This window comes from Bos grunniens, chromosome 29, assembly GCF_055505025.1.
Source record: "Bos grunniens cultivar Pamir isolate PY7600 chromosome 29, Bosgru_T2T1.0, whole genome shotgun sequence".
Lineage (NCBI taxonomy): Eukaryota > Metazoa > Chordata > Mammalia > Artiodactyla > Bovidae > Bos > Bos grunniens.
The window spans coordinates 13,005,372-13,026,378 of NC_141193.1; the positions used below are offsets into that span (position 1 = coordinate 13,005,372).

At 39.5% G+C, this 21,007-nt stretch overlaps 1 protein-coding gene across 1 annotated transcript; it reads left to right on the forward strand.

Moving 5' to 3' along the window:
- The first annotated feature begins 7,824 nt into the window (after positions 1-7,824).
- On the forward strand, positions 7,825-11,599 carry LOC147342130 (uncharacterized). Its single transcript, XM_086384112.1, has 2 exons — positions 7,825-7,896; positions 10,608-11,599. The coding sequence occupies exons 1-2, from the start codon at positions 7,825-7,827 to the stop codon at positions 11,592-11,594; spliced, it is 1,059 nt and encodes a 352-aa protein (XP_086240238.1). The 3' UTR covers positions 11,595-11,599.
- The last annotated feature ends 9,408 nt before the right edge of the window (positions 11,600-21,007 follow it).

The following is a 21,007-nucleotide window of genomic DNA, read 5'->3' on the forward strand; positions in this document are numbered from 1 at the left end:
GTTAGCCATCTGAATGTCTTTTTTGGAGAAATGTCTGTTTAGTTCTTTGGCCCACTTTTTGATTAGGTCGTTTATTTTTCTGGAATTGAGCTACAGGAGTTGCTTGTATATTTTTGAGATTAATTCTTTGTCAGTTGCTTCTTTTGCTATTGTTTTCTCCCATTCTGAAGGCTGTCTTTTCACCTTGCTTATAACTTCCTTTGTTGTCCAGAACCTTTTAATTTTAATTCGGTCCCATTTGTTTTCTTTTTGCTTTTATTTCCAATATTCTGAGAGGTGGGTCATAGAGGATCCTGCTGTGATTTATGTCAGAGAGTGTTTTGCCTATGTTCTCCACTAAGAGTTTTATAGTTTATGGTTGTAAGTTTAGATCTTTAATCCATTTTGAGTTTATTTTTGTGTATAGTGTTAGAAAGTGTTTTAGTTTCATTCTTTTACAAGTGGTTGACCAGTTTTCCCAGCGCCAGTTGTTAGAGATTGTCTTTTCTCCATTGTATATTCTTGCCTCCTTTGTCAACATAAGGTGTCCATAGTTTTGTGGAATTATCTCTGGGTGTTCTATTTTTTTCCCATTTATCTATATTCCTCTCTTTATGCCAGTACCATACTGTCTTGATGACTGTGGCTTTGTAGTAAAGCCTGAAGTCAGTCAGGTAGATTCCTCCAGTTCGATTCTTCTTTCTCAAGATTGCTTTGGCTATTCGAGGTTTTTTGTATTTCCATACAAATTCTGAAATTATTTGTTCTAGCTCTATGAAAAATACCATTGGTATCTTGATAGGGATTGCATTGAATCTATGAATTATTTTGGGTAATATACTCATTTTCAATATATTGATTCTTCCGATCCATGAACAGGGTATATTTCTCCACCTGTTAGTGTCCTCTTTGATTTCTTTCACCAGTGTTTTATAGTTTGCTATATATAGGTCTTTTATTTCTTTTGGTAGATATAGTCCTAAGTATTTTATTCTTTCCTTTGCAGTGGTGAATGTAACTGTTTCCTTAATTTCTCTTTTATTTTCTCATTATTAATGTATAGGAATGCAAGGGATTTCTGTGTGTTGATTTTATATCCTGCAACTTTACTATATTCATTGATTAGCTCTAGTAATTTTCTGGTGGAGTCTTTAGGTTTTTCTATGTAGAGGATCATGTTATCTACACACAGTGAGAGTTTTACTTCTTCTTTTCCAATTTGGATTCCTTTTATTTATTTTTCTGTTCTGCTTGCTGTGGCCAATACTTCCAAGACTATGTTGAATAGTAGTGGTGAGAGTGAGCACCCTTGTCTTGTTTCTGACCTTAGGGGAAATGCTTTCAATTTTTCACCATTGAGGATAATGTTTGCTGTGGGTTTGTCATATATAGCTTTTATTATGTTGAGGTATGTTCCTTCTATTCCTGCTTTCTGGAGGGTTTTTATCATAAATGGATGTTGAATTTTGACAAAGGCTTTCTCTGAATCTATTGAGATAATCATATGGCTTTTATTTTTCAATTTGTTAATGTAGTGTATTACATTGATTGATTTGCGGATATTGAAGAATCCTTGCACCTCTGGGTAAAAGCCCACTTGGTCATGATGTACGATCTTTTTAATGTGTTGTTGGAGTCTGATTGCTAGAATTTTGTTAAGGATTTTTGCATCTATGTTCATCAGTGTTATTGGCCTGTATTTTTCTTTTTTTGTGGCATCTTTATCAAGTGTTAGTATTAGGATGATGGTGGCCTCATAGAATGAGTTTGAAAGTTTACCTTCCTGTGCAATTTTCTGGAAGAGTTTAAGTAGGATAGGTGTTAGCTCTTCTCCAAATTTTTGGTAGAATTCACCTGTGAAGCTGTCTGGTCCTGGGCTTTTGTTTGCTGGAAGATTTCTGATTACATTTTCAATTACTGTGCTTGTGATGGATCTGTTAAGATTTTCTATTTCTTCCTGGTTCAGTTTAGAAAGTTGTACTTCTCTAAGAATTTGTCCATTTCTTCCACGTTGTCCATTTTATTGGCATATAATTGCATATAGTTGTCTTTTATGATCTTTTGTATTTCTGTGTTGTCTGTTGTGATCTCTCCATTTTCATTTCTAATTTTATTGATTTGATTTTTCTCCCTTTGTTTCTTGATGACTCTGGCTAAATGGTTTGACAATTTTATTTGTCCCGTCATAGAACCAGCTTTTGCCTTTGTTCGTCTCTGCTATGGTCTCTTTTGTTTCTTTTGCATTTATTTCTGCCCGAATTTTGAAGATTTCTTTCCTTCTACTAACTCTGGGGTACTTCATTTCTTCCTTTTCTAGTTGCTTTAGGTGTAGAGTTAGGTTATTTATTTGACTTTTTTCTTGTTTCTTGAGGTATGCCTGCATTGCTATGAACCTTCCCATTAGCACTGCTTTTACAGTGTGCCACAGTGTTTGGGTTGTTGTGTTTTCATTTTCATTCATTTTTATGCATATTTTGATTTCTTCTGTGATTTGTTGGTTATTCATCAGCGTGTTGTTCAGCCTCCATATGTTGGAATTTTTAATTGTAATTGAGATCTAATCTTACTGTATTGTGGTCAGAAAAGATTCTTGGGAACGATTTCAATTTTTTTTACTTTACCAAGGCTAGATTTATGGCCCAGGATGTGATCTATCCTGGAGAAGGTTCTGTGTGCACTTGAGAATAAGGTCAAATTCATTGTTTTGTGGTGAAATGTCCAATAGATATCAATTAGGTCTAACAGGTCTATTGTATCATTTAAAGTTTTTGTTTCCTTGTTAATTTTCTCTTTAGTTGATCTAGCCATAGATGTGAGTGGGGTATTCAAGTCTCCCACTATTATTGTGTTATTGTTAATTTCCCCTTTCACACTTGTTAGCATTTGTCTTACATATTGCAGTCCTCCTATGTTGGGTGCATTTATATTTATAATTGTTATATCTTCTTTTTTGATTGATATTTTGATCATTATGTAGTGTCCTTCTTTGTCTCTTTTCACAGCCTTTGTTTTAAAGCCTATTTTATCTTATATGAGTATTGCTACTCCTGCTTTGCTTTCTTTTGGTCTCTATTTGCGTGAGATATCTTTTTCCAGCCCTTCACTTTCAGTCTGAATTTGTCCCTTGTTTCGAGGTGGGTCTCTTGTAGACAACATATATAGGGGTCTTGTTTTTGTATCCATTCAGCCAGTCTTTGTCTTTTGTTTGGGGCATTCAACCCATCTACATTTAAGATCGTTATTGATAAGTATGATCCCATTGCCATTTACTTTATTGTTTTGGGTTCAAGATTATACACCCTTTTTGTGTTTCCTGTCTAGAGAATATCCTTTAGTATTTGTTGGAGAGCTGGATTGGTGCTGCTGAATTCTCTCAGCTTTTGCTTGCCTATAAAGCTTTTGATTTCTCTTTCATATTTGAATGAGATCCTTGCTGGGTACAGTAATCTGGGCTGTAGGTTTTTCCTTTCATCACTTTAAGTATGCCCTGCCATTCCCTCCTGGCCTGAAGAGTTTCTATTGAAAGATCAGCTGTTATCCTTGTGGGGATCCCCTTGTGTGCTATTTGTTGCTTTTCCCTTGCTGCTTTTAATATTTGTCCTTTGTGTTTGATCTTTGTTAATTTGATTAATATGTGTCTTGGGATCTTTTGCCTTGGGTTTATCCTATTTGGGACTCTCTGGGTTTCTTGGACTTGCATGATTATTTCCTTCCCCAATTTAGGGAAGTTTTCAACTATTATCTCCAGTATTTTCTCATGGTCTTTCTTTTTGTCTTCTTCTGGGACTCCTATGATTCGAACGTTGGGGAGTTTAACATTGTCCCAGAGGTCTCTGAGATTGTCCTCATTTCTTTTAATTCTTTTTTTGTTTTCCCTCTGTTTCACTGATTTCTACCATTCTATCATCTACTTCACTTATCCTATCTTCTGCCTCTGTTAGTCTACTCTTTGTTCCCTCCAGGGTGTTTTTGATCTCATTTATTGCATTATATATTGACTCTTTTTTATTTCTTCTAGGTCCTTGTTAAACCTTTCTTGCATCTTCTCAATCCTTGTCTCCAGGCTATTTATCTGTAATTCCTTTTTGTTTTCAAGATTTTGGATCATTTTCACTATCATTATTTGGAATTCTTTATTAGGTAGATTCCCTATCTCTTCCTCTTTTGTTTGGTTTGGTGGACATTTATCCTGTTCCTGCACCTTCTGAGAATTTATCTGCCTCTTCATCTTGTTTATATTCCTGTGTTTGGGGTCACCTTTCTGTATTCTGGCAGTTTGTGGAGTTCTCTTTATTGTGGAACTTCCTTGCTGTGGGTGGAGTTGGATGGGAGGCTTGTCAAGGTTTCCTGGTTAGGGAAGCTTGTTTCGATGTTCTGGTAGGTGGAGATGGGTTTCTTCTCTCTGAAGTGCAATGAAGTGTCCAGAAATGAGTTATGAGATGTCAATGGGTTTGGAGTGACTTTGGGCAGCCTGTACATTGTTCCAATGTTAGGGCTATGTTCCCATGTGGCTGGACAGTAGGTGTGGTATGTCTTGCTCTGCAACTTTTTAGCCCTTTGGTGGTACTTGAATAAAGTGTAGGTAAGGAGGCGTTTGATGAGCTCCTATCAATTAATGTTCCCTATCAATTAATGTTGATCTGGTCAACCACTTGTAAAAGAATGAAACTAGAACACTTTCTAACACCATACACAAAAATAAACTCAAAATGGATTAAAGATCTCAACGTAAGATCAGAAACTATAAAACTCCTAGAGGAGAACATAGGCAAAACACTCTCTGACATACATCACAGCAGGATCCTCTATGACCCACCTCCCAGAATATTGGAAATAAAAGCAAAAATAAACAAATGGGACCTAATTAACCTTAAAAGCTTCTGCACATCAAAGGAAACTATTAGCAAGGTGAAAAGACAGCCTTCAGAATGGGAGAAAATAATAGCAAATGAAGCAACCGACAAACAACTAATCTCAAAAATATACAAGCAACTCCTACAGCTCAACTCCAGAAAAATAAACGACCCAATCAAAAAATGGGCCAAAGATCTAAATAGACATTTCTCCAAAGAAGACACACAGATGGCTAACAAACACATGAAAAGATGCTCAACATCACTCATTATCAGAGAAATGCAAATCAAAACCACTATGAGGTACCATTTCACACCAGTCAGAATGGCTGCGATCCAAAAGTCTACAAATAATAAATGCTGGAGAGGGTGTGGAGAAAAGGGAACCCTCTTACACTGTTGGTGGGAATGCAAACTAGTACAGCCACTATGGAGAACAGTGTGGAGATTCCTTAAAAAACTGGAAATAGAACTGCCTTATGATCCAGCAATCCCACTGCTGGGCATACACACTGAGGAAACCAGAAGGGAAAGAGACACGTGTACCCCAATGTTCATCGCAGCACTGTTTATAATAGCCAGGACATGGAAGCAACCTAGATGTCCATCAGCAGATGAATGGATAAGAAAGCTGTGGTACATATACACAATGGAGTATTACTCAGCCATTAAAAAGAATACATTTGAATCAGTTCTAATGAGGTGGATGAAACTGGAGCCTATTATACAGAGTGAAGTAAGCCAGAAGGAAAAACACCAATACAGTATACTAACGCATATATATGGAATTTAGAAAGATGGTAACGATAACCCTGTATACGAGACAGCAAAAGAGACACTGATGTATAGAACAGGCTTATGGACTCTGTGGGAGAGGGAGAGGGTGGGAAGATTTGGGAGAATGGCATTAAAAGAAAAAAAAATTAATGTTCCCTGGAGTCTGGAGTTCTCTGGTGTTCTCAGGATTTGGACTTAAGCCTCCTGCCTCTTTCAGTCTTATTCTTACAGTAGCCTCACAACTTCTCCATCTATACAGCACCAATGATAAAACATCTAGGTTAAAGATGAAACTTTTCTCCACAATGAGGGACACCCAAAGAGGTTCACAGAGTTACATGGAGAAGAGGAGAGGAGGGAGGGAGATAGAGGTGACCAGGAGTAGAAGATGGATAATCAAAAGAGGAGAGAGCAAGCTAGCCAGTAATCACTTCCTTATGTGCTCTCCACAGTCTGAATCCCTCAGAGATGTTCACAGAGTTATACAGATAAGAGAAGAGGTAGGATGGAGATAGAGGTGACCAGGAGGAGAAGAGGAGGAATCCAAAGGGAAGAGAGCACGCTAGCCAGTAATCACTTCCCTAAAAAAGGAGTATGTCAAGGGTGCATATTGTCACCCTACTTATTTAACTTATATGCAGAGTACATCATGAGAAATGCTGGGGTCGCAAAGAGTTGGACATGACTAAGTGACTCATCTGATCTTATCTGATCTAAATGCATATATATGGAATTTAGAAAGATGGTAACGATAACCCTTCCAAAGTCAGATAAAAAGACTGAAGATTTATCCAAAATTTGCCAGGCACCAGATGAACCATATCAGGATTTTGTTGCCCGCCTGCTTGAGGCAATTGGTAAAATGATAGGGGATGAGCAGGCGGGGATGGTGTTGACTAAACAGCTTGCTTATGAAAATGCCAATTCAGCTTGTCAAGCTGCCCTGAGACCTTACAGAAAGAAGGGAGGCTTATCCGATTATATACGGATTTGTGCTGATATCGGCCCTTCGTATTCAAGGCATAACTTTGGCCGTGGCATTACAAGGAAAGACAGTCAAAGAAGTATCAACAACAAAAGCGGGATAAGACTAGTGGTTGGCTTCGAGTCCCTGGCTCTGGCTGCTTTTCTTGTGGCCAGATGGGTCATCAGGCCACCCACTGCCCGCAGAAACAGGCCCAGAGACCTGCTCAAACCCCTAACCTTTGTCCTAGGTGTAAGAAAGGCAGACACTGGGCGAAGGATTGACATTCTAAAACTGACTTACAGGGAAAGCCACTTCCTCCGGTCTCGGGAAACTGGGTGAGGAGCCAGCCCCAGGCCCCGAAACAATGTTATGGGACAATGCAAAATCTGACCAAATTGGAGATGCTTCAAGGCCAAAACGCAGAACTGTTACCAAGTTGTTCAGAGCAACTGCAGGGAGTGCAGGATTAGACCTCAGTTCCTCCACCTACACAGTATTAACTCCAAAAATGGACATGCAGGCTTTGCCAACTGAAATTTTTGGCCCTCTTTCGAAGAACACTATGGGCCTCCTATTGGAGAAAAGCAGTACTACAATGAAAGGTTTATAAGTAGCCCCTGGAGTCATAGACTCTGATTATATGGGTGAAATAAAAATTATGGCCCATTCACCACAGGGCATAACAGTAATACAATCTGGTCAACGTGTTGCTCAATTAATTCTACCTCCTACAATTCCAGTTGGAAAAGCCATTAAGCAAGAATGAGAATCCCGAGGTTTTGGGTCTTCAGACGCTTATTGGATTCAGGCCATTAAAAAGCAGCGCCCTGAGCTTCTACTGTATATTCAAGAAAAGGCTTTTAAAGGTATTTTGGATACTGATGCAGATGTTTCCGTCATATCTCAAAAACATTGGCCTGATGAATGGCCTAAGCAGGTTGTAATTTCTACTTTGCAAGGCATTGGGCAATCACACAACCCAGAACAGAGTTCAACCTTTTTAAAATGGAGGGACGAAGAAGGACATGAAGGACATTTTCAACCTTATGTTTTTCCAGGACTGCCGGTTAATCTATGGGGGAGAGATGTTATGATGAATATGGGGGTATATCTTTATAGTCCAGATAAAAAGATTAGTAATCAATTGTTAGACCAAGGCCTTTTGCCCCATCAGGGGTTGGGGATAAATTCACAAGGGCCTTTACAACCCCTGATCCCTGCAGTTAAGAATGATAAAAAAGGTATAAGATGTTTTTAAGAGGGGTCATTGATCGTCCTGCAATCCATGCTGATCCGATAAAATGGAAGTCTGACGATCCGGTATGGGTTGATCAGTGGCCCCTATCAATAGAAAAGATCACAGCCGCCAATCAGCTTGTGCAGGAACAGCTTGCTCTCGGCCATATTACCCCCGCAAATTCACCTTGGAATTCACCTATTTTTGTCATTAAAAAGAAAACAGGTAAACGGAGGCTATTACAAGATTTACGAAAGGTTAATGAAACAATGGAATTGGTGGGCCCCCTTCAGCCAGGGTTGCCTACCCCCATGGCCATTCCAAAACATACTTACAAAATTATTATTGACTTAAGGTGATCTTCCTGACCCGGAGATGGAACCCACATCTCCTGGGTCTCCTGCATCCGTGGGTAGGTTCTTAACCACTAGCATGACAATCCAGTATTCTTGCTGGGAGAATCTTCTGGACAGAGAAGCCTAGCAGACTATAGTCCATAGGGTCACAAAGAGTTGGACACAACTGAAGCGACTTAGCACACACGTATGTATATGTATGATTGATTCACTTTGCTGTACACTGGAAACAAGCGTTGTAAATAGTACGTTGTAAATCAACTAAACTCCAATAAAAGTTTTTAAAAAGAAAAAAAATATATTATTGACTTAAAAGATTGCTTTTATACTATTCCCCTTGCCACTAATGACTGTCAAAAATTCGCTTTTAGTGTCCCTTCTACAAATTATAAAGAACCTATGCAAAGATATCAGTGGCAAGTTTTACCTCAGGGAATGGCTAATAGTCCTACTCTCTGTCAGAAATTTGTTGCTCAAGCTTTAAAAACTACCAGGTCCTTGTACTCCCAAGTATATATTATTCATTATATGGATGATATTCTTTTGGCATGCCAAGATGAGGAGTTGCTATTAACAACGTTCGCTTATATGCGAACTGCATTACAGGATTATGGTTTGATTATCACAGCAGAAAAGGTGCAGCGCTTCCCCCCCTATTCTTATTTGGGGTTTTTTTTCTGGAAAAAGAATGGTTTTGAGCTCAGAAGATAGAGATTCGTAAAGATAACCTGGTTACCTTGAATGATTTCCAAAAACTGTTAGGAGATATTAATTGGATAAGACCTTACTTGAAGCTAACTACAGGGGAAATGAAGCCTCTTTTTGATATTCTGAAAGGTGATCCTGATCCAACTTCCCCCCAAACTCTGACTCTGGAGGGAAGGCAAGCCTTAGATAAAGTTGAATAGGCCCTGTCTAAACAACAAGCTACTTATTCTGACTATACTCAAGAACGGGGTTTATATATTCTTCCTACTAAACATGCTCCTACAGCAGTCTTATTCCAAGGATTGCCTTTAAGATGGCTTCACTTGCCTGCCTCTCCCTCTTGGGTACTAACCCCCTATTATGATTTGGTTGCTGCCCTAATAGCTCTTTGGCGGTCAGAACCCACTGTATATCTAGGAAGAGACCCACATTTTATATGTGTTCCATTTTCTAAAATTCAGCAGGACTGGCTGTTTCAGTTTAGCGACAATTGGGTTGTTGCCTTAGCTGGTTTTAGTGGAGGGCTTGATAATCATTATCCCTCAGATAAAATTTTACAATTTGCTCACTATCACCAATTTCTCTTCCCAAAATTCGTTGTTTCTCAGCTCCTTGCTGACGCCCTAACTGTATTTACTGATGGCTCTTCTAATGAAATACCTAGTTTGATTATACAGGACAATACTTCCGCCTGGCGTACTAATTATAAGTCTGCTCAAGAAGTAGAACTATTTGCCGTTTTTCAGGCTCTATTACAAATCTCTGCTCCATTTAATTTATATTCTGACAGTCAATATATCATAAGAGCCTTAAACACTATTGAGACTGTTCAACTCATTGGTACCCTGAATTCTACTATTCAAACTCTTTTTCATGATATACAACATTTAATTTGTTCCAGAGTTAATAAATGCTATTTTGGTCATATTCGTGCTCACTCTGGGCTTCCTGGACCTTTAACACGAGACAATGCTTTGGCTGACGAAGCTACACTTATGATATTTCCTTCATTGGAACAAATGGCAAAAACTTCTCACAGCTTACACCATCAAAACAGCAATAGCTTAAGACTTCAATTTGGCATTACTCGAGAAGCTGCCAGACAGATTGTTAAGCAATGTCAAACATGTCCTCAATTTTTTAGTCCCCCATGGGAGTTAATTCCCAAGGATTGTTGTCAAACGATATATGGCAAATGGATGTTACCCATATTCCTGAATTTGGTAAACAAAAATTTGTTCATGTTACCATTGACACCTTCTCTGGCTTTTTACATGCCTCTCTACAATCCGGAGAAGCTAGAAAACATTGTATAGCTCATTGCATTAAATGTTTTGCTGTTATGGGAACCCCTAAAACCATAAAAACAGACAATGGTCCAGGATACACTGGAAAACATTTTCAACTATTTTGTATGCAATTGTCTATCTCACATAAAACGGGTATCCCTTATAATCCTCAATGTCAAGGAATCATTGAACGGGCACATCAAACTCTCAAACATCAATTGCAAAAACTAAAGAAGGGGGAATTGTATCCCAATACCCCCTCCAACTCTCTAAACCATGCTTTATTTGTTCTAAATTTTTTACAATTGGATATAAGTGGCCATTCAGCAGCACAGCGATTTTGGAACTTTGATGCACAAACAATAAGACCTAAAGTCTTTTGGAAAGACCCACTTGTGGGAAAATGGTATGGACCAGATCCTGTACTAATTTGGGGATGAGGGCAGGTTTGTGTTTTCCCACAGGATGCCGAAGCACCGCGCTGGCTGCCGGAAAGTTTGGTACGCATGGCGGAGACGATGTCTAGTAAACCAGATGAAGAGATTGACGATTCAAGAGCATGATGAATTATCATCTCGGCAACAACTTCAGGCATTGATGCGAGAGGCACAGAATCGTGTTGCTGTGCAGGGCGATCCGATATCGCCTTTAAGCTTCCTGATAACCTTATTAATTATCTTAAATCAGATTAATACTGCACACTCTGACGAATATTCAAGTGCTTACTGGGCTTATTTTCCCGACCCTCCCCTTCTCCAACCGGTGGCCTGGGAGAGTCGGTCTATTCCCATATACACTAATGATACTGTGGCTTTGGGTGGTTTTTCAGATAAACATATTATTCCTAATCAAGTTAATTTCTCTTATCATGGAGTGTTTGATCGCTTACCTATTTGTCTGTCTAGATATTTTAATTCAACAGGATGTCTTTTTGTTGGGGAGTCAGGATATGTTGATTATGACAATGGTTGGAGCCTGTATATTCCTGGAGTAACAAAAGAATCTGGAACTCCTCAACGTCATAACGGAACTGGTCCTTTAGATATTCCTTTCTGCGACTTTGGAACAAGGGGAAGAGTCACTGCTGCACCATGGAAACTGTGTGGAGATGGAACTGCTATGGTTTATAACATATTTGGGACAAATGAGTCATTGTGGGACTGGTCTCCAGACTCAGCCCGAAACCCTGGAGCTCAGGATAATAGAAACTTTGCATCCCGTATTTGGAACTTCGGCGGCTCTAAAGTGTTCCAAACAGAAATCTGGAAACTAGCTGCCGCCCTTGGATGTGAGGGTTCCTACCTTCAGGTGGGATCGAAAGTGAGACACGGTTATTTGTGGAATCTCATCATGAGGTGCCCTCATGCATATGTGCCTCACCCTTATGCTTTACTAGTAGGATCTGTAAAAATACAACCTGGGTTATGAAATTATAATGTAACTTGTAACAATTGTACCTTAACTAACTGTGTCAGGGGAATTACTAATCAAACTAAGGTTCTAGTCTTAAGACAGCCTGCTTTTGTTATGGTTCCTGTAAAGATTAATAGGTCTTGGTATGATGGAAGGGGACTTGAACTTTGGAGAGAAGTAGAGGGTGCTTTAATGCATTATCACAGGGGAATAGGGTTAATAATTTTGGGATTTGTAGCTTTGGTAACTCTTATTGCTTCCTCGATTACTGCAGCCCTGTCCTTGGCACAATCAGTGCAAACTGCAACTTTTGTTAATAATCTGGCACAAAATGCATCCATTGCCCTGGGGACTCAAGAAGATATTGACAAAAAGCTAGAGGATCGATTGAATGCCCTTTATGATGTTGCAAAATGTTTAGGTGAGGAGGTTCAAAGTATAAAGTTGAGATTATGGGTACAATGTCATGCTGATTTTTGATGGATCTGTGTTACTCCAAAAAATATAATGGTAGTTGCTTGGGATAAGGTGAAAGCTCTTTAGAAGGTATTTGGCATAATGAAAATATTTCCTTAGATTTGCTGCATCTACATCAGGAAATAATGAACACTGAAAATGCACCCAGACCTGATTTGGATGTTGTAAAAAGAGCTGAGTCTTTTGTTTAAGAACTTTTTTGATATGTACCTACTGTCAATAGTATTTGGTACTTGGGAGCAGCCATAGGAGGACTATTCTTAATAATTTTAACTGTTTTATTTCTTGTACCTTGTTTAATTAAAAAACTGATTGATGATCTATGGATGATAAAGGCTTCCATCTATAGAAATGGTCTGCGGTTAAAGGAACATAAGCATGCGCCTATATAAAAAGAAAGGGGGAGATGCGGGGAGCTGCCCATGAGAACGGGGTCCTTTGTCTGAAGGACACAAGCTCTGGGAGCTGCCTCAGTCCTTGAGGGTTTGCCTGCAAACATAGCTCTCTGTCCCGCCACCCCAGAGTTTAGGCACTTATTTACTGCAGACACCTGGAGTTTTGTGCAAACTTCTCATGCACAGAGAAATGTTATCTGGTGTAAGAAATAATAACAGGGTGCCATTCCCATGCTCTCAAGATTTCTTGTGACTGTTTGTAAGATGTATAGGTCAACCAAGAAAAAATGTCAACTGTCTTGTCTTTCTCACGCTCTTCTGTATAAATATAAGATGCTGAATAAAGTTGGTGTCAGACTGCATCCCTTCGTGGAGACATGTCTGAACCTCTCGACCCCATCTTTGTTGTAGTCTCTTGCTGCAGTTTCCTTTCTTAGCCCCGCCGTGCACGTTCTTGGGACCTGATCGACTTTGCTGGCTGGCACGGGCACCCCCGCTTGCTAGTGGAGGATGCAGTTGTCGGTGCTGCTTCTCCACTGGAAGTTACCATTGGGCATGAAATCTGTGGGTTTAAATTATTTATTTATTTTTCCTCCCAGTTATGTTGCCCTCTAAGGTTCCAAGGCTCGCCATAGACTCGCCAGTGAGAATGTTTCCTGCTGTTTGGAAACTTCTCTCTTTTGTAAGCTCCCTTCCCGGGACGGATCACAATCCCTACTTCTTTTGTCTCTCTTTTTATCTTTTACATTTTTTCCTACCTTCTTTCAAAGACAATGGGCTGCTTTTCTGGGTGCCTGATGTCCTCTGCCTGCATTCAGAAGTTGTTCTGTGGCATTTACTCAGCGTTCAAATGTTCTTTTGATGAATTTGTAGGGGAGAAAGTGGTCTCCCTGTCCTATTCCTCCGCCATCTTAGGATTGCCCCCGAAATTACTCATAATTTCCATGAGATCAATAAGGCCCTGAAGACAATATTGCCTTTCTAGTGGGCAATAGTAAACCTGGTCTAAAGGCTGGTTTCATCTCAGCTTAAAAAACTTTACAGCAAGCCTTCAAAAAATGCAATTGTTTCCAAGAAATTAACAGTGTTTGCAAACAGTGAAAGGAATAATTTATAAAAATTAAAAAAATATCCAGCATCCAAAGGTAAAGTGACCACATCCACAATCTAATTTAAAATATCCATATAAATTGTGAAAGTATTTGTCCTAGTTTCATCTCAATATTGTAATTATCCTCTGATTAAGATAAATAAATAAATTTAAAAATAAAAAATCCAGATGTGCAAAGAAGAAAGAAAATATCCATAATGAGGGGAAAATCAATTAGTAAGGACACAAGTAAAATATATATTACATAATTAGCAGGGAAGGACATTAAAATGTTTACTTCATCAAAAATGCTTATTTTCATGAAGCTGAAGAATACTGAGTATGTTAGAGACATGTAAAATAGAAATGCAAAGACTATGGGGAAAATATTAATTGTACATCAGAGAGATTTGAAGTAAGTTTAAGAGTGCTAAAATATATGTAAATGGAATCCCACAGGAAGTGAACAGCAGGAGAATAGAGCAAAGAACTTCATAATTACTGGCTGAAAAATTTCCAGGTATAATGAAAGCTTTAAACCCATTAACACAGAAGGTCAATTAATTCAAGGACAAGAAATATGACAACTATACAAAGGCACATCATAATTCATGGTTTAAGACAATAAACGAAAGAAATGTAACCAGAAGGAAAAACAGACACAATAGAACAAAAAATAGGGATGACAGCGGATTAGGCAAATGAAACAATGTTGTCCAGATGACACTGGTACCACATCTTAAATGCTGAGAGAAATATAATTGACTCAGAATTCTATACCCAAGAAAAATACATATCAAAAACAAGATAAAATACTTTCTCACACATACAACAACTACAAGACTGCATCACCACAAGCAGACCTTTTATAAAAGGTCTCAAGTCAGAAGGAATTTAAAACGAAGTGAAAATCTGGTTCCACAGGGAGAATCAATACTACCCAAAATAATAAGAGAGAAAAAGAGGGAGAGGCTAGCCCCATCATGAGGGACCACCATCAAAATTCCATGTCAAACTGGGTACTTCCTAAAGACCCTACTTCCTAATATCATCACATTGAGAGTTAAGGGTGGACACAATTCAGTCCATAGCAGCTATGCACATCATAGTAGCTATCTGTTTTTAAACCAAGACAGACTGTCGTTTCATTCTCTCTTTTACTCCTTATTCATTTTTCCAGAAGTATTTTAGGGATAAGATGAACATTTCACAAATGTGCATAATGAGTATTTGTGGTAGAATTATAGAATATGAAAAAATTGCTCTTTTGCTCCCAATAAAAGAAACATTTAATATCCAGCCCATGTGCAGATTTCCCCGATTCTCAAAAAACAGATGTCTTTTCACAGTTATTGAAAGAATGTAGTCATACGTTGCACTTGGTTGTTCTCTTTAGAATGGAATAACTGTTCCTCTCTTAATTTTAATGCCATTTGTTTGTTCAGAAACAGAGAGGAAACAGGGTGGTTTCTCCTACAGAATTTACCACTATTGGGTTTAGAGCAGGAGTCCACAAAACCAGAACAGTGGGTCAGGACCAGTACCAGTCCTTGGTCTATTAGGAACCAGACCTCCACAGCAGGAGGTGAGCTGCAGGCCAGTGAGTGAGGCTTCATCTGTATTATAGCTGCTCCCCATCACCCTCTCATCACCCCCAGAAGGGACAGTCTAGCTTGTTTCCCTGGAACCATTTGTAGTTACATAACCTATGCTTAATAGAAACAAAAATAGCATAAATATTGATGATTATTTTTCTTTCTCAGGGCTTAGAATGGTGAGTTGGTGTCCTAGCAGTCTATCACAGTGACAATTTAGATATTGACTATTAACATTTGGACACATTTGGCCAGCTTAAATTTAAATATTTAAAAACTAAGATAATGGGATCCAGCCCCATCCTGCATGGCAAATAGAAGGAGAAAAGTTGGAAGCAGTGACAGATTTCTTCATCTTAGCTTCTAAAACAACAGTGGATGCTGCCTGCAGCCATGAAATCAGAAGACGTTAGTTTCTTGGCAGGAAAGCTTTGGGAAACGTAAACAGTGTGCTGAGAAGCAGAAACATCATTCTGCCCAACAAACTGGTAGATGTTTGGCGTTTTCACTTGGATTCCTAAACTTTCTGTCCAGTCCCCATTGGTCTTTGAAGTCCCTAAGCTTTCTGGTCCTTCAAGATACCCAAGATTATTTTGAGCATTTCTTTACCCAGTCCTGACATCAGCCATCTCTTTAAGATCTTCTGATGAGAAATGTATTTAGAAGCTAGATGCTAGACCTCAAAATAGTCCCTGTTATCAAGTTGTCATTCCTTCTAGGCTTTACAGTGGTCAGAGGAGGAAGTACACATTTTTCTTAAAAATTAAAATAAAATGGAATATAATTAGTTTGTAGAAACTTATACTTTCAGTTCAAGATTTAAGACAGCAGGGTTTGAATTAAACTTCTATATGTTATGTGTGAACTTCTTTTTCTAGCCACTGAAAGGCTTACTTCAGAACATTAGTTTTAATTATTGTCTTGCTTTTACCTGTTAACATACATACGGTTCTGTCACAATAACAGAAACAATATGAGGAACAATAAGTTGTTGAATTATTGCTCTCTGCAGCTGTGATGGTGGTGCAGATGCATGGTGGATGCAACGGGAGCACAGACGCACGGCAGAGATGAACTACTGCATGTCCAAATCAGGGGCGGCAGCCAAGAGGAGCTACCTTACTTCCAAGGTAAGGAGCAGCGGCTGCACTTTGCTGGAGCAGCCATGAAGAGATACCCCACATACAAGGTAAGAGAAACCCAAGTAAGATGGTAGGCACTGACAGAGGGCAACAGAGGGCAGACAGACTGAAGCCACAATCACAGACAACTAGCCAATCTGTCACATGGACCGCAGCCTTGTCTAACTCAATGGAACTAAGCCATGCCATGTGGGGACACCCAAGATGGACGGGTCATGGTGTAGAGATCTGACAGAATGTACTCCACTGGAGAAGGGATTGGCAAACCACTTCAGTATTCTTGCCTTGAGAACCCCATGAACAGTATGATAAGGCAAAAAGATAGGACCCTGAAAAATGAACTTCCCAGGTCGGTAGGTGCCCAATATGCTACTGGAGATCAGTGGAGAAATAACTCCAGAAAGGCTGAAGGGATGGAGCCAAATCAAAGACAACACCCAGTTGTGGGTGAGACTGGTGACAGAAGCAAGATTCAATGCTGTAGAGAACAATATTGCATAGGAATCTGGATTGTTAGGGCCATGAATCAAAGCAAATTGGAAGTGGTCAAACAGGAGATGACAAGAGTGAACATAGACATTCTAGGAATCAGTGAACTAAGATGGACTGGAATGGGTGAATTTAACTCAGATGACCATTATATTTACTACTGTGGGCAGGAATCCCTTAGAAGAAATGGAATAGACATCATAGTCAATGAAAGAGTCTGAAATGCAGTACTTGGATGCAATCTCAAAAATGACACTGTGATCTCTGTTCATTTCCAAGGCAAACCATTCTATATCACAGTAATCCAAGTCTATGCCACAATCAGTAACACTGAAGAAGCTAAAGTTGAACAGTTCTATGAAGACCTAGAAGACCTTCTAGAAAACACCTAAAAAAGATATTATTTTCATTATATGGGACTGAAATGAAAAAGTAGGAGTCAAGAAACACCAGGAGTAACATGCAAATTTGGCCTTGGGAGTACAGAATGAAGCAGGGCAAAGGCTAATAGAGTTCTGCCAAGAGAACGCACTGGTCGTAGCAAACATCCACTTCTGACAACACAAGAGAAAACTCTACATATGGACATCACCAGATGGTCGACACCAAAATCAGATTGATTATATTCTTTGCAGCCAAAGATGGAGAATCTCTATACAGTCAGCAAAAACAAGACTGGGAGCTGACGGTGGCTCAAATCATGAACTTCTTATTGCCTAATTCAGACTGAAATTGAAGAAAGGTGAGAAAAGCACTAGACCATTCAGGTATGACCTCAATCAAATCCCTTAGGACTATACAGTGGAAGTGAGAAATAGATTTAAGCTACTAGATCAAATAGACAGAGTGTCTGATGAACTATGGATGGAGGTTCATGACATTGTACAGGAGACAGGAATCAACCATTTCCAAGAAAAATAAATGCCAAAAAGCAACCTGGCTGTCTGAGGAGGCTTAACAGATAGCTGTGAAAAAAGGGAAGCAAAAAGCAAAGGAGAAAATCAAAGATATAACCATTTGAATGAAGAGTTGCAGTGAATAGCAAGGACAGATAAGAAAGCCTTTCTCAGCAATCAATGCAAAGAAATAGAGGAAAACAATAGAATGGGAAAGACTAGAGATCTCTTCAAGAAAATTAGAGATACCAAGGGAATATTTCATGCAAAATGAGCTCAATAAAGGACAGAAATGGTATGGACCTAACAGAAGCAGAAGATATTAAGAAGAGGTGGCAAAAATACACAGATGAACTGTACAAAATAGATCTTCAAGACCCAGATAATCACGATGGTGTGATCACTCATCTAGGGTCACACACTCTGGAATGTGAAGTCAAATGGGCCTTAGGAAGCATCACAAAGTGTTGCACTCCATATGCCAGAAAATTTGGAAAAATCAGCAGTGGCCACAGAAATGGAAAAGATCAGCTCTATTCCAATCCCAAAGAAAGGCAGTGCCAAAGAATGCTCAAACTACAGCACAATTGCACTCATCTCACACGCTAGTAAAGTAATGCTTAAAATTCTCCAAGCCAGGCTTCAGCAATACATGAACCATGAACATCCAGAAGATCAAGCTGGTTTTAGAAAAGGCAGAGGAACCACAGATCATATTGTCAACATCTGGTGGATTATCAAAAAAGCAAGAGATTCCAGAAAACCACCTACTTCTGCTTTACTGACTATGCCAAAGCCTTTGACTGTGTGGATCACAATAAAATGTGGAAATTTCTTAAAGAGATGGGAATACCAGACCCCCTGACCTGCCCTTTGAGAAACCTGTATGCACGTCAGGAAGCAACAGTTAGAACTGGACATGGAACAACAGATTGGTTCCAAACAGGAAAGGAATACGTCAAGGCTGTATATTGTCACCCTGCTTATTTAACTTACATGTAGAGTACATCATGAAAATGCTGGGGTGGAGGAAGCACAGGCTGGAATCAAGATTGCTGGGAGAAATATCCACAGCCTCAGATATGCAGATGACACTACCCTATTGCAGAAATGAAGATGAAAAAGAACCTCTTGATGAAGGTGAAAGAGGAGAGTGAAAAAGTGGGCTTAAAGCTCAACATTTAGAAAACTAAGATCATGGCATCCGGTCCCATCACTTCATGGCCAATAGATGGGAAACAGTGAAGACAGTGGTTGACTTCATTTTTCTGGGCTCCAAAATCACTGCAGATGGTGATTGCAGCCATGAAATTAAAAGACACTTACATCTTGAAAGGAAAGTTGAGACCAATCTAGACAGCATATTGAAAAGCAGAGACATTACTATGTCAACAAAGGTCTGTGTAGTCAAGGCTACGGTTTTTCCAGTGGTCGTGTATAGATGTGAAAGTTGGACTATAAAGAAAGCTGAGCCCTGAAGAATTGATGCTTTTGAACTGTGGTGTTGGAGAAGACTATTGAGTGTCCCTTGGACTACAAGGAGATCCACCCAGTCCATCCTAAAGGAAATCAGTCCTGAATGTTCACTGGAAGGATTGATGTTGAAGCTGAAACTCCAATACTTTGGCCACCTAATGTGAAGTGCTGACTCATTTGAAAAGACCCTGATGTTGGGAAAGATGGAGGGCAGGAGGTGAAGGGAATGACAGAGGATGAGATGGTTGGATGGTATCACCAACTCAATGGACATGGATGTGTGTGGATTCCGGGAGTTGATGATGGGCAAGGAGGCCTTGCGTGCTGCCATTCATGGGCTCACAAAAGTCAGACGCGACTGAGCAACTGAACTGAACTGACGTTGTTGAATATAGTTTCAGATTTCTTTCCTTTTTTTCTTTTGGTTTTCTTTCGTTTTGTTTTTGATGGGCAGTATTTTTGTTTTTCCTTAGAAAATATTCCACTCTCAATGCAGAGTCATAAGTCTGAATTTAAAAGCCACTTAAGTAATGTGTTGTTATAGGTAGCTAGTCAACAACCTGATGCAATTAATTTATTAGTCTTTGTTCTCAATTTGTTCAGTTCAGTTCAGTCCTTCAGTTGTGTCCGTCTCTTTGCAACGCCATTGACTGCAGCATGCCAGGCTTCCCTATCCATCATCAACTCCCGGAGCTTGCTCAAGCTCATGTCCATAGACTTGGTGATGCCACCTAACCATCTCATCTTCTATCTTCCACTTCTCCTCCTGCCTTCAATCTTTCTTAATATGAGGGTATTTTCCAATGAGTCAGCATGTTTAGTATGCATTCAGTACCTTTTTAAATCAACCAACATGAATTAAATTCCTCTCTGTCCCTACTGCATTCCCAATTCTAGGCCAGAAACAAAAAATTGCAGAGACTGAAGGCTGATTCCAACACATCACTGTGGATATTTCGTTCCCACTTTTTTTTTTTTTGGGGGGGGGGGGGGGCGGGGAACATGGAATTAGTTGCTAACATTAAAATCAGCAGATTGTACATAAATATCCAAACTTCTGATTCTCTTGAAAACATGTCCAACTGGCCTGCTTACCAGCATGGGAGAAGTAGAGAAAAGGCTGCTCCTAGTGGTAAGGCCTGTGCTGCCCAGATTCCAACATGGCCATCTAGTCCTAGTGTCATATCTCCTGCCTCCTGGGGCCATGAGTTTGTGAGAACTAGACTTCTAGCTCTCTTAAGTTAAAGACTACTTTTGTCTTGATCAACTTTGTCTTTGAAGCCTTTAACCCAGAACCTAGCACACAGTTCTTCCTTGCACAGTTGTTGGATGATATAAAATATCTCATGGATGCATACGGCATTTCTTCCAATACTGAAATGATGCAATTGAAGTATTGCTCTGCCCTAAATCTTTGATGCAGACTGGCATCATAGGTGCCCCCTCTTTGATGTCTGCCATTAGACCCACTACCTAAAGCCAGTTCTCTGTCCCTGGGCTGTCCTTGAGGTCTTCACTTTGCCATTTGACCACTTATCCTCCTAGCAATCTCGTCTCCAATGAAGACAGCAATGCATATCTCATGAAGTGGCTAGGAAAATGACATGAATCCATGAATGTCGATCATGGCCCCTAGTATCCATTTTCATGATGTTCTTAGCAGTTTTTTCTCCATGTAGGCAAGGTTCCCTGTCTTCTTAGATGTCCATGCAGATTAGTTTGATTTTCCAGCCAAGGTTCAAGGAAGAGATTGCAGTTCAATTCTCTGTATTCTGAGAAGCTTCAAAGGCTACTCACCAAGGACACTGATGAAGGTAAAGATTTTATCTAGAGCTTTGTGTTTTTTCAGATCTTTTAGTGGCCTAAAG

Excerpts from the sequence above, each read along its gene's own strand:
- LOC147342130 (XM_086384112.1), top strand. The coding sequence starts at position 7,825 with ATGTTTTTAAGAGGGGTCATTGATCGTCCTGCAATCCATGCTGATCCG. Across the intron at positions 7,897-10,607 it reads AATGGAAGTCTGACGATCCG|GGCAGGTTTGTGTTTTCCCA; the intron begins GTATGGGTTGAT and ends TTTGGGGATGAG.